This window comes from Echiichthys vipera, assembly GCF_963691815.1.
Source record: "Echiichthys vipera genome assembly, chromosome: 14".
In the NCBI taxonomy this organism is placed as follows: Eukaryota; Metazoa; Chordata; class Actinopteri; order Perciformes; family Trachinidae; genus Echiichthys; species Echiichthys vipera.
The window spans coordinates 15,737,558-15,757,240 of NC_139839.1; the positions used below are offsets into that span (position 1 = coordinate 15,737,558).

General features: G+C 41.3%; 2 protein-coding genes across 2 annotated transcripts in view; both read left to right on the forward strand.

Moving 5' to 3' along the window:
- Positions 1 to 169: 169 nt before the first annotated feature.
- Positions 170 to 3,618, forward strand: puraa (purine-rich element binding protein Aa). Its single transcript, XM_083926885.1, has one exon. The coding sequence runs from the start codon at positions 224 to 226 to the stop codon at positions 1,079 to 1,081; it is 858 nt and encodes a 285-aa protein (XP_083783011.1). The 5' UTR covers positions 170 to 223; the 3' UTR covers positions 1,082 to 3,618.
- A 2,612-nt stretch (positions 3,619 to 6,230) lies between these two features.
- LOC310956449 (uncharacterized protein) overlaps positions 6,231 to 19,683 on the forward strand; it is a 17,225-nt gene continuing 3,772 nt past the window's right edge. The window contains exons 1-7 of the mRNA XM_083926671.1: positions 6,231 to 6,311; positions 7,032 to 7,629; positions 11,862 to 12,006; positions 12,222 to 12,324; positions 13,227 to 13,265; positions 13,362 to 13,403; positions 14,790 to 15,072. Of these exons, the coding sequence (XP_083782797.1) occupies positions 7,458 to 7,629; positions 11,862 to 12,006; positions 12,222 to 12,324; positions 13,227 to 13,265; positions 13,362 to 13,403; positions 14,790 to 15,072 (784 nt within the window). The 5' untranslated portion in view covers positions 6,231 to 6,311; positions 7,032 to 7,457. The remainder of the gene's footprint in view (positions 6,312 to 7,031; positions 7,630 to 11,861; positions 12,007 to 12,221; positions 12,325 to 13,226; positions 13,266 to 13,361; positions 13,404 to 14,789; positions 15,073 to 19,683) is intronic.

The window sequence follows — 19,683 nt, forward strand, 5'->3', positions numbered from 1 at the left end:
GGTTGCTTTCGTTTCCGTGACGTCTCGTGACATTATCGATCATTTGTGTGTCGGGAAAACTTGACTGTATAGAGGCAAAAACACCCATGTTTCTCCCTCTGCATTAACGTTTTCCCCCTCACATTTTTATACCTCTGTGTAGATCTCGCGAGAGCTCCGTGTGTTCGCTGTGACTGGCCGTGGCTTTGCAGCAGACAGAGGGAGAAGGCAGGCAGGCAGCATCATGGCGGACAGAGACAGTGGTAGTGAGCAGGGAGGAGCGGCCACGGGCCCAGGCTTCGGTCCCATGCACCCAGCTACAGGAGGGGCGGGATCGGCTTCCGGGCTCCAGCACGAGACACAAGAGCTGGCGTCGAAGCGGGTTGACATCCAAAACAAACGCTTCTATTTGGACGTTAAGCAGAACGCAAAAGGCCGCTTCTTAAAGATAGCAGAAGTCGGGGCCGGTGGAAACAAGAGCCGCCTCACTCTCTCCATGTCCGTGGCGGTCGAGTTCCGTGACTACTTGGGGGACTTCATCGAACATTACGCCCAACTGGGTCCGAGCAACCCGGCGCTGGTACAAGACGAGCCCAGGCGAGCACTCAAAAGCGAGTTCTTGGTCCGGGAGAATCGGAAATACTATATGGATCTGAAAGAGAACCAGAGGGGACGGTTCCTGAGGATCCGACAGACCGTTAACCGGGGGCCCGGTTTGGGATCCACACAAGGCCAGACGATCGCTTTGCCTGCCCAGGGACTTATTGAGTTTCGTGACGCTTTGGCTAAACTTATTGACGATTATGGTGTAGAGGACGAGCCTGCGGAGTTGCCCGAAGGGTCATCGTTGACTGTGGACAACAAACGCTTTTTCTTCGACGTCGGATCCAATAAGTACGGTGTGTTCATGAGGGTAAGCGAGGTGAAGCCAACGTACCGCAACTCGATCACGGTGCCCTACAAAGTGTGGTCCAAATTTGGGAATACTTTCTGTAAATATGCCGAGGAGATGAAGAAGATCCAGGAGAAACAGCGGGAGAAAAGGGCAAGCGAGCTGCAGCAACAAGAGGAGATGCAGGCGGACGATGGAGACGAGGATTGATATTATAGATAGCAAAAAACATGCAAGAGTAATGAAAATAACAAGAGAAATATAATTAAAAACTCTACTGTATAAAGAAAGAAATCTAAAGATTTAACTGTAATGGTTTAACTCCAAGGGAGCATCACCCACAATATAAGAAACCTCCACAACCTGACAGTTTTGACATGTTGTCACTCATCGCTGGATGTTACCCCACTTATCCACCATTAATACAGTAACAGGCTGCTAAACAAAGTAATAACATTATATTTGAACATTGTTTCCTACTTGACAAACAATATTGAACCGAGTGTTTATTTCCCTTATTAACAGAAAACTTTTGTACCAGTTAAAGCTATTGTAAAAAAAAAAAGAGTCTGCAATGTTCAAATGGAATTATTGCCGAGTACAGAGGAGAAGTTTCCTTTTCATGTGAGCTAATGACTTCAGCACAAATCAGATGTTTTAATTTTTAAAAACCAAAATTCAAAAACTTTGTAAAAGGTTGTCACATGTACTTGCCATGTTATTTACCTTTACCTGTGAGTAGAGATGTGTTTACACATAAATCATATGAGGGCTAGGCCTGCTTTGAAAAACTGGTTAGATGTCATGCAGTAAAAAAAAAAAGAGGAACATATATATAGGCATTTTCATCAAATGAAACAAGTGCTCTAATTGTCGTGCAATATGCATTGCATAAAAATCAAATATATTGAACTGGTCAATGGATCTTGATATGACGTTTGCCGAAAGCATTCAAAGAATTAATATTGTAATTTTGTTTCAGTTAAAATTGTTGCCATGCAGATGGATATATTATAGACTACCTTTGTGTCTCGTTGTTAATGCAATGTGTTCATTTTAAAGGTACTAAATGTGTAATGATAGAGGAAATGCAGTGACAACATGTAGCAAATGGCCTGAATTGCAGATTAATTAACAAGACAAACACTTTACACGTACTGTGCTGATTGGCTTAGTGGTCTGAAAAAACAATGGCAAAATTCAGCGGAGCATTATTGGTTACTACATCTTATGAATCATTTTGTGATCTTGTTTAGTCATCAAAGTCCAAATGGTGCCAAGGAGTGCTGTTGCTGCATGTTTATCTGCACTAAGATAGATTTCGTTGGTCTCCCAAATTATTGGCTCAACGACCCTTCCATATGTATCTTTATCTGCCTGTAGTGTACGAATCTCAAGTTTGAGCACCGAGTGAGTTCCAACCGAAGGCTTGGCGTAGTTGTAATGGAAGTTGTTTCAAAGTGTGATTGTAAAAGGAGCAACCTCGCGAACAGTAATCAAAATATCACCATCACACTACGAGGAGGGCCACTGAGGAGAACTGGATAAGCCGAGGTGAAGAGGGTTCGATTCACCCGCTGGTGAACCTCCAGTAGTGTGTCCATGGATCTGCCCATCCCCTACAAGTTTAAGATCTGAAGGTGTGAAGTTCAGTGGGGCTACGTTGTACACATATTCATTGCTCCACTTTAGATTTGTAGGTCCAAATATCTATTGGGGGGGGGGGAGGGGTGGCATGAGATTCTGTTTTGGTCTAATTGTAAATATTTGGGCTGCCACACGGAAAACAACTGGTTCTAAACCAGTTCAGTCGCATCTCATAGATGTGTGATAGCAGTTTTATAAACTCTGTCAGTAAACTCCAGAGAAACTGGCAACAATCAGATAATGTCATATTTACCTCAGCATTGAATTAAATGATGGCTCCCATGTTTAGATTGACTGGAAACCAGCACACTAGACAGTCCTTGACCACCTAGTTTTGGAGCCTCTGGTATAGTCTAAATGATACCTGATTGGGAGCATCCTCTTCAGCATATAAACAACCTGGTGCCTTACACACTCCGCATGCTTACACGCTGGCCTGGTGCTTTGGATCGCAGTTTGGCTTCTTTTCTGGTATAGTTTTCTCTCTTTCTTCCATTTTTGTGTCTCAGCCCCCTTGTGTGCTAGCGCACGACTCGTGGTGCTAAGAGGGTTTGGTAAAAACCCTTAAAAAAATTTGGAGCAGAATTCTTAACTTTTTTTCTGCTACCGTCCTTCTTTCCTAACTTCATTGCCATCCCCATTCCTCAGCCATCCAGGTATCGGCCTACTTGTAAACATGGAAGGGGGTGGTCACCTAGATGCAAGATGATGCAGAAGAGTCACTAGCTTCACTAGCCAAGCGCATTAGCTGTGAGAGCAGGGGCTGATTGGGAACATCAGTAGCCTGAAATTCTATAAAATATTGTTGGCAAGCCCCGTTTTGAAATGCTCGTTCTATGGCTTGGGTAGTCAAATGTGTAAGTTGTGAGTCGCTCAATTAATGGGGAGCAGCAAGCATGTCTTGTTTTTTTTTTTGTTGTTTTACGTAGTTTTACCTTTTCAGCGTTATTCCACATTATTTGTAATTTTGGAATGTTTTCGCCCACAAAAAATATATCTATTTTTTCTGTGCAACATTTCATCACTGTGTGCAATATCGTATGTGCCAATGGTGGCAATATATGTATATCAATTAAATATATGATTACTATTTGAACGCATGTGGCTGAATTCCATGTTTATTTCTCATGAAGGAGTTGTATGCCTTTATTTGCACTCAAAGCTCCATCCTGGAGGAGAATATAGTAAACCAAGGTCTTAGCAGCCTGTTTGGTCAAGCAGTTCACATACGTACTTTAACTTGAAATAGAACAATGTCCCTGCAAGTAAGCCTCTCTTTAGGAAAAGGGTAAACTCTGTTTATGGGTTGTTGAAGGTAGACTATGAACACACAATGGAGTTTTTGTGAAAAGGAAAACGAAAAAAAAACATTGAACTCTCCATTTTAGCTTTACGCTAAGAAAAGGTGCTTCAATTCTCATTAAGGTGTATGGTGAACTGTCTTCAGTGGTTGTTGTGTGTAGCACTTTGCTTTCCCAGGTTAATGAAATACCTGACCAATACTTGTTTAAAATGATCTCAACAAAGAATGTCGTTCTCTATTTTTTTTTAAGATAAAGAAGTATTTGATTTGCTCATTTTGGTTCTGATGCATTAAATATAATTTATGTACATTTGACAAATTTCAAAAATAAATTTAATTTACCCAATGAGGGAAAATCTACATTGAAAATGTATGTGTTTTTATTATGTTTCATTTCTTGTTGGGGGGGGGGGGCTTCCCAAATGTCTACAATTCACTGGTGAAAAGTATGTTTAATTTTGATGTAGTGTTGTCCACAATGTCTTACTCTACATTTGCAACCACCTACTATACTATTTACTAAAGCTTGATTTTACAGCCTTTAAAATACAAACTTTGCGATGACAAGTGACCGATGACTCATGTCTTCTTAGACATTTCTACATTAGTACTGTATAATACCAGGCTGTAAAATAAAGCATTACTTTGTTCTCCAAACATCTTGACTGCGATTTGTGATCATCTGTATGCAACAATTGCCGTTTAAGATTCCGGGTTAAATGCATATTGATAAAATAGTGTGATGTAGATGTTCATAGATGGTATTAAACAATAGGCAAACAGGCATTATCCTTCACAACATCAGGCCATGGCCGAGTTTCTATGACGTAAGGGGACGTTGCCAGGACCGTCAACATTGAGCGGATCTTTATTAAACAGTCCTATACCTTCTCCTCGATCACCTACTAGAAGGAACCACATTTCTGCTTCTCTCTCCCTCGGTCTGGGATTTACTCTCTAATTAAGGCAATAAAAGGCCAAAAAACAAAATTAAATCATACAAGAAAAAAACGTACTCTCCAGGGAGGTCAGAGTGCACGGACTCAACATGCTCAAAACCATTTCTGCAGTGCGTTTATATGTCGGGGCTTTGTTTGGCAGGCGATGGTCTCTCAGCCTCTCGGCCCCCCTGCTGGCCAGGAGGACGGCTGGTGAAAAAAAATTGAAGGGGGGTGCGCTTAACTGAGATAGACTCCATCCCAGATGCCAACTCACACTCCTCATCCAAGAGATTGTTTCAGGTTGTGGAACTGGTGATGAATTTAGTCAAACACAGAGTATCTTTGTGAAAGCACAATGTATTCTATTGATGAAAGGCTATAGAAATCTCTTCAATTTCCATTAGGAGTCATCCTATACTTAGAAGCACAATGCTGTTAATATAACAGGTGTAGTGTGGTCCAGCTGCCACACCGCTAGCTGCAACATGGTCATCATCACCTGAGCACTCCTGACAACACTATAAGGCCTGTTACAATGTACGACACCCTGCCACTTTTTTTTTTTACCTTTTGTATAAGAGCACCTTCATATTTGTGCTGTTGCAAAGCTTTTCAGCATGTGTTTGAATTTGCCGCACAGTTGCTTCCATGTCTATTCATCTTTGTATTGTAGTGCTATAATGCTGAAGCAGTTTGGCTGGGTGGTGACGTAATTCATAGCAGCCGTCCCTGGCTTTGGCCACTGGAGGGTGGTCTTTACCTATAAATGATATAGGCTCAGAAACTGAAGGCAGAGGGGAGGAAAGAAAAAGAAAGTTGCCTTTGACTTCAGTGTGGTAGGATTAATAACAGACAAATGCTACGAGCCACATGGGCAGTTTAACAGAGCTTAGCTTTTACCTGCATATAATATGTACATACAATATAGAATCCCAACATACAATTTAGGCCACTATTTATCAATACAGCCATCATGCAAATTATACAATATAAAATCGTAATTTAAAGGAAGAAGAAAGTGTATTATATGTGTATTAAAGTGCAATATATCAACATACATTTCTCATTACTTTTTTCATAATTTGATAATGAAAGAATTACTTTGTATAAACTACAGGCAATAAAAAAACAACAACAGCAACTGTAGGTTTAGGTCTATTTAATAGTAATGCTGCAACAACTTTTATTTTACATGCACTCTTGATGTAAAAAACATTGTATTCAAATGTAAGAGAGTTGTTTGGGTGGAAGAGCACTGTTTTCTTTTTACAACTTATTTAATGTGTGAGGTCAACTTCCTGAATTGCTCTCTTCCCTTTTTTTTTTAAATCAAGTGTGTGAGTGCATATGAGTGTGTCAGAGAGAAAGAGAGAGAGAGACATAGGGAGAGAGAGCGAGAGAGAGAGAGAGGGGGAGGGAGGGAGATTATGGAATGCTGTGATGTCATCAGCCCAGTCATACACACAAAGACAAGGAGGACCCACAGGCGCTCTGACTCTCTCAGCTTAGTTAGCACACACTGCTGTGGAGCTGCTGTCTACATCCCACTGTGAGTACTTCAGCAAATGCTACCCTTCTCTTAAAACTCCCTTTTGTTTTGTGATCACTTACTTTCTCTGTTAACATCCCCCCTTTTCCCTGGGTTTCCTTCTCTGCACCCTACAATGTGATTAGTAGATACCAATCTGTATTCCACCAGTGTGATACTTCTCAGTCGGAGACAAGCTTTCTTTCCCTCCAAGTGTTGCTTATGTGGTAGCCATTGTTTCACTACCCACTGTGACTGGAGGAGTCCATTTCAATCCCCTTGTTAGAGAAACCGGCTCATGCTGTCCTGGGCTGTGACCCTGTTGTTATTGTTGGTTTTTGTTGTCCTCTTACAACCAGAAGTCTATGGTAAAATGGAGCCGCTATCTCGTGGGAGTCTTGAGGGAGAAAGGAACATGGGAAGGGATGTGTGGAGGGGAGGAGGGAGGAGGGGGCACTGATGACAGAAACAGTCCCATTCCTTTGGAATCTCCTCCCATTCAGGGCTACAGTCTTTCTGTCAGTTTGGAAACAAGGTTTGGGCGCTTCCGTATTCATTAAGGGAGGGGCACCACCAAAACAGACTTTCTAAAGGAATGACTGGAAGAGAACGTTTTCTGAATGTTAAAAAGGTGGGATCAAGAATATGCGAGAGTGAGAAAAAAATGTAGAATCTACAGGGTACGACATTATCTTCCAAATATTTGTTACAAGCATTTTCTGCATTTTATTTTTCTCGTAGATTGTCCCAATGATGACCTCCAAAGACAAAGGAAACATGACATCTTAGTAGTGAAACTGTCAACACAGAAAGGAAACAGGATTGTGTGTGTGTGTGTGTGTGTGTGAGTGTGTGTGTGTGTGTGTGTGTGTGTATGTGTGTGTGCGTGTGTGTGTGTGTGTGAGTGAGTGTGTGTGTATGTGTGAAATTGTACCTTATATATGGAAGCTTGTGTGAAGATGAGCGTGCGCCTCGATTCATGAAGAGGAGTGTATGTCAATGAACGTGGTTTTGGGATAAAGACGCTGTGAATGTGTCTTTTGATGACATGAGACTCTAAACCAACACTGTCCACCTCAAGAAGCTGCTGGCCAAAGGACAGCGCCTGCTACCTCTGCCCGCTTGAACAGGTGGTACCGGGTTAACCCGACGCTCAGACGCCCAACAATGCTGCAGCAGATTTTAAAGGACATGTACATCGACCCCGATGTGCTGGACGCTCTTAACGAGGACCAGAAAAAGACTCTGTTCCTGAAGATGCGCCAGGAGCAGGTGCGGCGCTGGAAAGAACGAGAGGAGAAACTAGAGAGAGAAGGAGGTGATGCAGAGCCAAAAAAAGGTAACCATGCCAACACATTGCCACCCTCTTTGCTGTGTGAACTCTTCTCCTTCCTGTTGTATGTGTACTGTCATATGGGTGCTGCATCAAGTTTTTCAAACATACAGCCCGTCACACTTTCAAACAAAGCTTTTCCTAGAGAACCACCTGAATCCTTTAAGTAAAGATGTCTGCTGTGAATTACCCGACTGAGAGTTTCAAAGCGTGTGCATTGGTTTTGACAGATATCGTTTGGCTGCTGGAAGTACTGTTGCTGTATAGCTCATGTTCCCTGTCACCTCAACAGCTGTGTGCCAAGACAGGCACAGCGTTTACCTGAAGTCCATTTGGCAAGTTTAGAGTTTCCTGCAACACAAACTTGGGCTAACAAACACCAGCTGCTCTGCATTAATGTGTCTGTCATGCAGTATGATATACAGACAGAAACCAATGAGCATTTACACTTCACTAACAGTTCTATTTATATATGAAGTCTTAAACAATTGCTGCAGATTGATGATGTTAGTGGATCAATGTTGACATCACACTCACAGGCGATGGTAACATTTACCCAAGCGCAGTGAAGTAGATGTCATGGTAAAATAATATTCACTCTTAAATGAATGGTGTGTATTAATAGTGTTTTAAGAGGCACTATTATAGATATTTACAGAACGGTGAATGTAAAGTAGGTGTAGTGTTAACACGCACATATTTTGCTCTCAGGCTCTCACTCGGATCATTTTGTTCCCGGTTGCACAACGCAACAGGAGCCTAAGAGCAAGAGACAGGAAATATTCAGTGGGTCAGAGATGTCACTCACGTCTGGAATTTGTCTGTGATGGAAAACTAGATGGACAGAGGTGATGAGAAAGTTATGTCCGTGATGCAAGTCAGTGTAAGAGGTAAATGGGTTTCTGCTCAAAGGCAGCAGTTGAAGTCACCAGTATACATGCAGCCATACGACCAAACAACCAGAAACTCAGGAGGCCGCACGTCTATCCTGAAACCGGTTTGACGCATACTACAGAATCTTGTCCGTCTGCATTTCCTCTTTGTTGGTAGCACGGACTAGTATTGTATGAGAACATGCGGCGTAATTCCTCTGACACAACAAATTGTTCTATTTTTATATTGCAAAGAAAGATTATGTACTGTAGATGACAAAAGCAAACTACAGGGGGGTTGTAGGAATGTATACAGTTGATTAAAAAAATCCACCCAGGTCAAAAAGTAGCATATCTTAGTTGTTATTACAGCTATACCTTTACTTTATGTGTTTATGTGCTTAATTTAAAGCATATTTGAGATATACTTTTCAAAAAAAGAAGCAAAAAAAGTTCAACTTCAATGTAGCCTAAATATTTTTACTAATTCTGATAAAAGGTATACTTAATCGCAAATACTTATGTTAGTATTCCTTTGCAATACACAATTAGTATTCTTTACTAATTATTATTATTATTTATTAAAGTGTACTTTAAATTCACCTCATTCGAAGTATATGTTTAAAAAGTGCATTTTAATATATATGTCAAGCTGTTTCAGTGCACCTTTAAACATTTTAATTCTACATCAGAAATGAATTCTAAATTTAAAAATACTTATAGCATGCGCTTGTGCAAAATTAAAAAAACAAAAAAACAGAACTGAATTATAATGTTTTTCCACAGGGGTTAAAGCCAATTATCAACGCACTGCTGTTGGTGCATTAACTCTCATTGACATAGTAATGTGATCTGTCTTGTCTCGTCTTATAACAAAGAACTTACTATCAACTGTGGAGCCGAGTGAGAGAACAGTACTCTTTCTATCTCTTATTAACCACTGCAGCTGTTCTTAAGGCTGGATGGAGACTGCGGGACTGGGATCACATGGTTACCCAACTCTTCCCCACAACAGGCTCAGCATCTACAGCGCAGAGGAAATGCCGGATAGTTCGTGTTTCTGTGTAAAAATAGGAAGTGAGTCAAGACCCTCAAACAATTAACAGAGAGCGAAACAGGAAGCGTGCAGGAAATGTATGTGTGTTAAAAAACAAAAAGAGAGTTTGATTTTATCTGCGTGGCCTTGTGGGAGAGCTCACAAGTTAAGTTTGTTTTTGTGCATAGAATGAAGCTGAATGATGTTAACAGTTTCAGCCTCTAGCCTTTTTTTTAAATCACAGGACTTGCTGGGGTTAGACTGACTTTAATTTGCGTTTATGTGCTCTGACTCATGACTCTATGCCGTTGTGTTTGTGTGCACATGTTTATGTTGTGTGCAGAGTGTGACATTCACGAGGCAGAGACATGCCGCAATGAGTTTCTTTAGTTACCTCGGCCTTGTTCTTGAGATATGGAAAAAGTACATGCGTAAATGTGTTTAACACTGTCTGTTACAGTAGGAGGACCTAGGTCACACGCCAACACATTCATCTGTTAAATGTCCCTAGCTGTCAGGATTCATCCCACATGACAATGGTGTTGTGGTTGTAGCTGTCAGATTTGCCTGATAACTTGTTTACCAAGGCACGGCTGTGTTTTCGTAGTCATCCTGGTATGTCCTGCTATTGGATCTACAGGGCAGGCTGGCAAAACCAGTTCACTATGAAAGTACATTAACCTGTTTTCAACCCAACAAGCTCTCACCCTCTGAGCCTACGTCAGCTGTTTTTTTCTGTATAAAGTAGCCTGCCTTTCTGTAGCCTCCCAAATATTGGTTACAAGGCAGCGGTGGTGTAAATAACATTTAGTCAAGTATAGGCTACTGTTAGTAAGTAAAATGTTCAGGTACCTGTACTTTACATCAGTATTTATGCTAATTTAAACTTTACACCGCTACACTTTGGGAGCAAATACTGCACTCTGTACTCCACTAGTTATTTGATAGCTTTAGTTACTCGTTACTTTGCAGATTTAGACGATTGAACAAAATATGAATCTATTAATCAATTATGATATATTATTAGATTGACCTACCCAGCAGTATACAAAGAAGTTGAGATTAGCTCCACCTTTACCAGCTGCAATATTAAAGTGATGCACTGAATGAATCAATAATTCTAAAAATACATTTGAAGAAAAGTGGTTAAATTCTTATTAAAACTTACCTTCCTCTGGCCCTTGAAGTCGGCAGATTTAAAAACACCCTGGAGAAACACAGACTTTGTGGACTTTGTGATTTAGGAGAGGTTGAGAATGGATCTTATTTTCTTTTTTATATTGTCCCTTCCATGACCTGCTGAGAATACCTCCTTTAAACGAAACGTTTGTTAGAAATCCTGGAATGTTTTGAAGCACCGTTGATGACAGGATGGAACGGTTGTTGTACTTTCTGTGTTTATCAGTCAGCCTCTTTTGTCGCAAAAGCCTGGAAGAAACATCAGGATGATTTATTTTGTTAGTGTCAGTATTGTCAAGCTGCTGCTTTAGGTTTCTGGTCTTTTTGTGTTAACATTGGCGTCTTGTAAGCTCTTCCGGGCTTGGCATATTGTTCTTGCATGACAAAATAATACAATGAAATCATTCAATCATACAATTACTGAAATACTGAAATATTTGATACTTTTACTTAAGTAGTTTTGTAAATGCAGTACTTTAACTTGTAACAGAGTATTTCTTACTCAGGGAATAGTTCTTCCACCACTTCAAAGCAGCGACATTGCTATAAGTGTGTGTGTCCTACTGTTTTTGCACGCTTATGTGGGACTGAAAACAGTAAATAGAACATAAATGAGGGCAGAGGTTTCCCCTGTCAGCTCTTCTTATATCATCTATATGAAGGTCCTGTCTCAGATATTTGGGATCTGCTGATTGGGCCCCACCAGCTGTTGGTCCCGTTGGTCTTTACACCAAAACAGCAGCCTCAATATATCAGATACACTGATAAAGTTGACTGTTTTATTTTAGTGAGAACAGAGCTTTAACTGGTTATCTGAGAAATCTGGAATACTTGTCTAGACAGTCTATCAAAAGTCTATCTTCAGAGGAAGTGGGCAGAAATGTAGTGTTTTATTAAAGCGGAGCACGTTTGGCCAATGACTGAAGAGGACACATATATATCATCATAGATATTTATTTTATTACGTGTAATTATGTGGTTTCACTTTTGATTCGTCTAACCTCTCAATGAGTAGAGGATCTTTTTATAAATGACATTTATATGCATTTCCATGCGCAGTGTTTTAATAGCCAACTAACTCATATTGTGTGTGTGTGTGCGTTTGCGTTCGCGTGTGCGTGTGCATGTGCGTGTGCGTGTGTTTCCTCCAGCCAACAGTAAGAATGTGAGCTGGCTGCCCGGCCGGGACGGAGATGTGGCGGTCATTGTTATCGGGGAGCTGGATGAGCTGAGCTCCAAATTCATCTGCGCAGGATTTGGAGAGAAGAAGGCGCAGAGTCTTCAGAACACTTCATAGTAATATACTTTTGTAATATAACACAGACAGGGTTATTTTTAAAACTACAGCCAGTGAACAACATGTAAACGATCTGTTAGTGTCTCAGTGTTGTTGACTGTAATTTGAAGGGTCATCAGGGGTCTCTGTTGTAAACCTAATCATAATATGGCATTATGAAAGATAAGTACTGTTTATATAAAGACATATAACATGGTCTGATTATGTTTTGAAGCCATCAAACCATATTGAAGACCAGAAAAACCACAGAACCTGCCAGAACTGAGAGAGAGAACCTCCCTCCTAAAACACAACCTGGCATTTCACTGAATTTAAAGGTATGTAGCTGTTTTTCATGTTGTCATAATGATTCTCAAGCTGGGGAACAAAAGTGATTTCATATACTATTGTTTTTTATTTGTGAAATGTGAAATGACTGGTGCCTCCTGGCCTCTTGATTTTTTGATCAAACAAAACAACCTGATAAAGGAAAATCATTATTTGGTTGGACTACTCTGTATATGACATAAATAGGATCCAATAGGATAGATGTAAATAGATTTAGTGCAATTTAAAATGTTAACCGCTCAAAATCAACCCTTACCTTTAAATATATACAGCCATGTTAAAGAATTGAATCAATCACTGTACATCATTTCCAGGGTGGTGATAATGTGTGTGTGTGTGTGTGTGTGTGTGTGTGTGTGTGTGTGTGTGTGTGTGTGTGTGTGTGTGTGTGTGTGTGTGTGTGTGTGTGTGTGTGTGTGTGTGTGTGTGTGTGTGTGTGTGTGTGTGTGTGTGTGTGTGTGTGTGTGTGTGTGTGTGTGTGGCGGTGTGTGGCGGTGTGTGAGCTGTTGATTTTGGGTCTTTTTTCACACTATCTTTAAAAGAGATTTGCAGCGTTGTCATGGCAACCTTGCACTCACGGAGCCAGAGTGAGCCGGGGTCTCATCTGGCCTGACCACGATGGTTCTCTGAGCTAAAGCTGCACGCTGCTCACTCAGTGGAAATATGAGCATCACAGCCAGTCACTGATTTCCCTGCAGTCACATTAACACACCCACTGTACACATACGTTTCTAAATACTCTAAGATTTGCTATCTGTACATGATAAACTCCTATTTAACTATATAACTCTGTTTCTCTGTTTTTCCCTGCTCATTCAAGTACTGACTCAAAGTTAAGGAGAATGACGTGTCACCTCTAGCATCATCTAACATGTAATGTCTCTCCCAACAGGGGAAGTGTGAGCAGACGAGTGCATTATTCCCTCTGCCGGTGAGTTGGAGCAACTGCCTGTCATAATTGAGCTCTGTGCTCTGGGGTTGCATCATGGCCTGTAACGCACATGTAATGTCTCTGTTAAACCCACAGGTGTCAGTGAGTGAGCATTCATCAGCTCCAGCAGCAGAAAAGGTATCTGTGAATTAAAGTAATTGCAGGGTTTTCTTTTTGTAGTTGCTGCAATCCAGTTGTATCATATGTATTTCTCTGCTCTTAGTATACATTCTAGATGGTCTATAAAGCAAAGAACAGGTAATGTTCCAATGCCATCTGCACTGAACGACACATCAAACACAGCGTCACATAGCCCACCAAGGTGTGAATAACAGTAGGCTATAGCAAACCTCTCTTTAGCACTTTGAAATGTGCCTTTTATTGTGTGTACGTGTCTTTTAATGGCAGTCTCACCCTCTGAGTAACAGGAAATGGTGGTTAGGCCAGCTGTCCCTTCACTCCCAGCCTCTCTGCAGATCATCTTTCCCCTAGCATTCTCCCCTCTCTATGCTCTCGCTCGTCTGAGCTGCCGCACCCCTTCACAGCTCTCTCCGGGGAACAGCTGAACCAAACTGTCCTCCCTCTGGCTCCATCATTGCTCCAGCCTTGGGCTGTCTGGGGAGTACGCTCTCCATCTTTCCCTCGCTTTATTTCCCTTTCTGCATTTATGTGCACGCAAATGTGTGTGTGCAGGTGACACGCGCCGTGAGAACAGCTGAATCACAGAGGCAAGGCAGGATTTCTGGACTGCCCTAGAACAGATGGTTGATGAACTTGATCGGGGAATTAAACGCCAGAGATAGAGAATGCGTCAGTCGCAGATGGATGGGATTGTGAGATAGTCTCTTGAGGTTTGGGCGCGTGAGCTCTCCTCTGTTCTCTGTTTTTCCTCTCCTCTGTTTTTCTCTCCTCTTTGCCACTGAAGGAGATGTCTTTCCCTTACTTCTTATATCTACACCAGACTCTCTACACTGCAGGCCCAAACAGATCTCTGGGCAACCCATGCTGATGTGGCAATGAACATGCACACCTTAAGTGGGTTGGCCGGTCTGACAACCTTAACCTCCCCTTACAAGATTCATTATTCTGTTGAATATCGTATTTGTAGGTAGAGTGATTTGTTTCTGGAAAAAAGGTGGGGTTGCTTTAGTGCGGCAGCTGCATTAACGGTTGTTACTAGCCATGCTGCAGGTTTTCTCCACTTGATTTAGAGAGGGAAGGAGTCAGCCGGAGAGAGGAGGAGAGAGTGAGATTGTTGATTAAGAAGGCGTGAGATCAGGGAGGAAGATTGGCGCGGCTGCCTGATTTCCAAGTCACCTTATAATTTTCTCTTCGCACATCCTTTAACCCTTAATCAGTGGTCATAGTCCTGTGTGTTTCATTATGGCGCAGTGAACAACTGTAATCTGGTGAATCATTTACGCAATGATTTAATCAAACATGACAGTAATTCCACTGTATGTGAATTAGCTGTCAACACTGATCGCGCTCTGCTGTCGTCTTTTGTCACTCTTCCCTCTGCAGCCCGAGTTGAAGCCAGCCAGTGCGACTGAGGAGAAGTCAGTTCCCCAGCCCTCCATCTGCTCCCGGCCTCCCATGAGAGCTAGCCCTGTCAATGTGAGACCGGCTTCTGCAAATGCAGCACCAGGCTCTGTCAACACGAGACCCGGCCTTGCGAATCTCAGGCTGGCCACTGCTGCACCATCCCCTTCCCCCAGCAGCACTGTCAAAATAGACCCTGGAGCGGGCAAAGTTGGTCTGCACGCACAGGGATCTCAGAAGCCCCTGGAATCACAGGGTGAGAAAGGTGAGTCAACATAGCATCGCGGGTAAGGGTACAGGATGGGTCTGATGTCAAAATAAAGAAAGAAAATCTTACTCTATGCCTATTAACTGTAATACCCATCATATAGTTTCCAGTCCCTGCAGTCTTTCACTTGTTGGAATATTAAAAGAAATACACAAACGGCAACATAATGATGGTTGGTTTCATCATGTATAAACACAGCTAATAGAGACGTCCCTGAAATCTGAATATCCATCCTTTTTTAGTAACAGAAGTCGACAATATTGCAACTAGCTTACATGACAATCACCAAAAACTACTGAGCCAACAAGAGAACCCCCCTTTCCTGAACAGAACCAGTCTGAACATCAGATAGATAGTTTTCCCAGTGCTGGAAGTGGCACGGAAGTTAGATTTACTACTTCTCCAAACCTGATGTGCTCGCCAAATAGTGCCTCAGCTCGCTGGAATCTTTATGGACAGGCAGAGTAAGAAGAGGCCAGGCTGCAGGGAAAAAAGTCTCTGTGACTGGGAGTTGTGTCGTGGTACAGCATCACCGCCAACCCCCTGCTTGTGCTTCACTTGCTAGCAGTGAAGTTGTTAATAAAAACTCTATCTTGGTTGAGGTGCAGAGGTCATATAACAAGGCAAAGACTGGGGCTAGCAGACAAACTGATATAAGATGGACTGCTGGTCCCTCAGAGAAATACGTTTACATGTGGCCGGCTATTTTCATAAACGGACATTTCACTGTCTCCGTTTTCAAAAATAACATTGTGCACATCTGTCCATTTCAGAAAAGTTTTTGTTTACACAAACCTGTGTGAATATGCCATCAAGAGCATGCCAAACCTGTAGGTGGCAGTGCATAGAGAAGCTCAAACCCACGTTAGCCAATGCATCCATGATCACCACGGGCAAATGAAAATGGAAACATAGGTCACACCCATGACGCAGTCGCAAGTTCACGTACTGTGATGTCGGCTGTCGGTTTTTCTCTGTTTACATGCCGACGCGCACCCAGAGTCTTCTGGAATCTCCACTCTGGCCCGAGTTTTTAAAAAGAATAGTTTTCAGAGGCGAATTCTCAAAATAATATTTAAATCAATTCAAATCTTTTATTTCCCCTCTGCTTTTCAGTTATCTGACATCATCAGTATCCACCATTTATTCCAAAACCACAATGAACCTTGAATTCAATTTATATTAAATCAGATACTTTCACGGAAATTAAATATCCTAGAAACACAGCATTTAAAAACATTTATTTTGGTTTATTTTAGCTGGTTTAGTTATGTAACATGAGAAGATTCTGTGCTATTTGGCAACATTTGCCTTCATTAAACCAGTAAGAACAGGTAACTTTGTAATACACAAATGCATGAGGGGAGAGTGTGGGCAAAACTAACCAATTCACAGCACCCCTTACAGGCATTAGATTGAAACTGGTTTTGCCATTATATTCCGTTTTCACAAACCAGTGGGATGCTGTATCTGTCTTTTCCTTTCTGTTATGTGATCTGTGTCACTTGCAAATCTCTGCCTTTGTCCATACAGATGTTCACTATGTAGACATAGGGATATTTTTCTTCATAATATATCTGGGGCCTAGACATGGATATAATGGTCTATAGGCATACAGTTACAGTTATGTTGCACGCATGACTTACTGTTTGAATTACCATTGTGATACTTCCCGTTCTGAACAAAGCACTCAATTTCATGAATTGACCAAAAACTCATTCACCATACAGTGACCCAGTTATTTAGTATAGGGTGAAGTTAGCACCATCCAGTGGAAAAAAATGATACTGTAGAATAAAAAAGTCCAGTTGGATAGAAAACCTGATCTCTATAAGGTCCCTCTGCTGGAAAACTGTTCATCCTACAGCGTATCCACACTGCAAACACTCTGCAACTACTCTGCAACTGATCCCGGAGGTTACCAGGGCTGCCCCCTTTTTAGTGGATCCGTCCAGCAATCATTCTGGTCTAGGATTTCTTTAGTCGATAAGTAATTAATGCTTTATTCAGGCTGCATGACTTTTCCCCAAGAAACTTATGAGTACATCTTTGTTAAACACAAGATTTAGTGTGATGTTTCTGCATATTTTTTTTTACAGATTTGTTGATTCATTTACTAATCAATTACACGCTGATTACTGTAGGAAGACATTGTTACGTTTTTTCAGATACAAAGAGGCTTACATATAACTTCTTCTTCAGTATTTGAATGTTTTCTAGGAGAGATGAATGGCATCACTCAGATTAAGAGTAAAAACTGCCATTGTCTCTCATGTGGCTCATAAGCAACCTTAACCTTAGTCCAGCTGCAAGAACACTTTTTTCTTATTCCTTTGAACACTGATTGTACAAGGTCGGCTGGGCTAATGTTTGCTTTAGCTATTGTAGTTTGAAATGAATGCAGGATGAATCAAATTAAATTCATATATGTGACATAAATGGTCACCTTTACGTTATCTGAGTTTAATTTCCTTCGGAAAATCACACCACAGCCACAATCACCCAGCACAATGAAAGACAGTTCCTCAAGGTTGTGTGTCTGCGTAATGTTTTCTAGCACTAAAGACAGCTGAATGGGGAAATTATTCAATGTGTGTCAATTGAATTAACTCAAAACTTTGGTTCATTTTTAACTTTTCGGACAGTTCAGTGTAGATTTTGGAGGCTAGACAAAGCTCTCTTCAAAAGATTTTAATATTGTCACAAAAAGTATTTTCAGTATGAAATCATGTTCGCAGATATTGAGTAAACATATTGTATCATAATTGATTTCTGCTCTTAACACGGCAAGTATGAAATCTGTGTGTGTAGGCATGTGCAGAGCTCACTGCTTTTAACGTGATTTATCAATTGGACCAGGAACAGTTTCACAGAACACAAATGACTAAATCCTGGTTCGAAATAAGAAACCTAAAGACAGAAATACAAAAAATCATGGATGCACCGGTATGTGTATGTGTGTTTGTGTGTACCTGTACCCACATTGGTGGCTGGATCTGAGACCAGGGGGCAATGCCAGGGTAGCGAATAACAGACAAATGTAGGTAAAAGGAAAAGAAAGGGAGAGGAACAGCTGGTGTGGCGGGAGTCGAGGTAGGCCGAACACAGCACTGAATCAATGTGTCTTGACTGTGGACAAAAATCCTGACAGAGTGTCTGTCCTTGACAATGGCAGGAAGCTTGTTCCAAAGGGGAGGAGGAGGCCGATTAGGATAAGGCTCATGCCTCAGCTGTTTTCTTTTGAATGTGGGCAATGCCGAGGATTCCTGCATCCTGTGAGCAGAGACTGTGGCAGTTGAAGAAGATGAACTTAATAATCTGCATAGTGACACTCGTTTGTATTTAGTACCCACTGGAGCTGGACTAAACTTGTTACTGACCTCCAGGGTACAACACTTGAGAATTCAAGATGCTGTGTATGAGAATAAATGCCTTGATACAAACTAATAATGCGCTTGTTTAACTAGGAAAGGCCACATGGGTATCACTCATATGACATATGATATTGCAGAGATGTCAGGAAAGAGTGAAAGGGTTTTTGAAGGTTAGGGAATAGAATAAGGTCTTCATTTGGCTAATTCAAGTTATCCTAACTTTAGAAATTATTGTGTTTGTTTTTTGTTTAAAATGTTTTATCTGCCTGAAGATGTTTTGATTACATAAATTGGATTAAAAAATGAAATAGTACAAGGAATCAATGTGAAAAGAATTACGATAATGCCATTTCAAGCAGAAACAGTGTTTATTTAGGTTACTTTGTGAAAATGATTTGCTCAGTTCCCCCTTTTCACCATTTTTATCTGAAAAGAATGTTGTTTGGGCCACATGTTTCTGTCCGAGTCCAAGAGAGTTGTAACCGAGCATGACACAAACCTGACACCCATTCTGTCTTGTATGTTGGAATCAGATTTGAGCCTGACACAGTTAACGTAATATGAAGCACTGAGTATGTATTTCAAGAACATTTATTGCTTGAAATAGTTGCTTAGGAGGCTAAATAACAAACCCCAGCACTGAACAGGCAGCCCAACATGGACAGTAGGGCCATCATTGTTTTTACACTATTCGCACTGAAAAGAACGTGGATCACCATGAGGACCTAACTGACTGCAAAGTACAATAATCACTGTCCTCCCTCAGCAGGAAACATAGGGGTCAATGGCATATCTGGGTGAAAATGTGTTTAAATCTACTTCTTCTAAAATAAATCTGTGTATTTTTCCTTTAAAATCTATAAAAGCTGAAAATGAGGCCAACTTACAACTTGATGCTATGTTAAAGTTATGTCATCTGAATTAAAAGTAAAGTAAAGGGACATGTTTCAGGTAATGTTTCAGATAATAGCGGGAGCATGCCAGTGTAAGAGTGTGTGTCATATGATTTTAAAAGTGTATCAATCTCTAGCAGCTGGCGGTATGTGTTCATATGTGTATGCGTGTGTTCATGTTTAGAAACCCTTCTCTGTCGGTCGGCTTTTCCTCTCCTCTCTCTTCACCTTCAGAGGGAAGGACACACATTCCAGTGCTGCTTCCCGACTCTAGCCCTGGGCGACGCTCTGCCAGAGCTGATAAGTGACAGGGGCCCCAGCCCCCGCAGAGGCCCCCCCCC

Coding starts and splice junctions, on each gene's coding strand:
- puraa (XM_083926885.1), top strand. CDS start 224: ATGGCGGACAGAGACAGTGGTAGTGAGCAGGGAGGAGCGGCCACGGGC.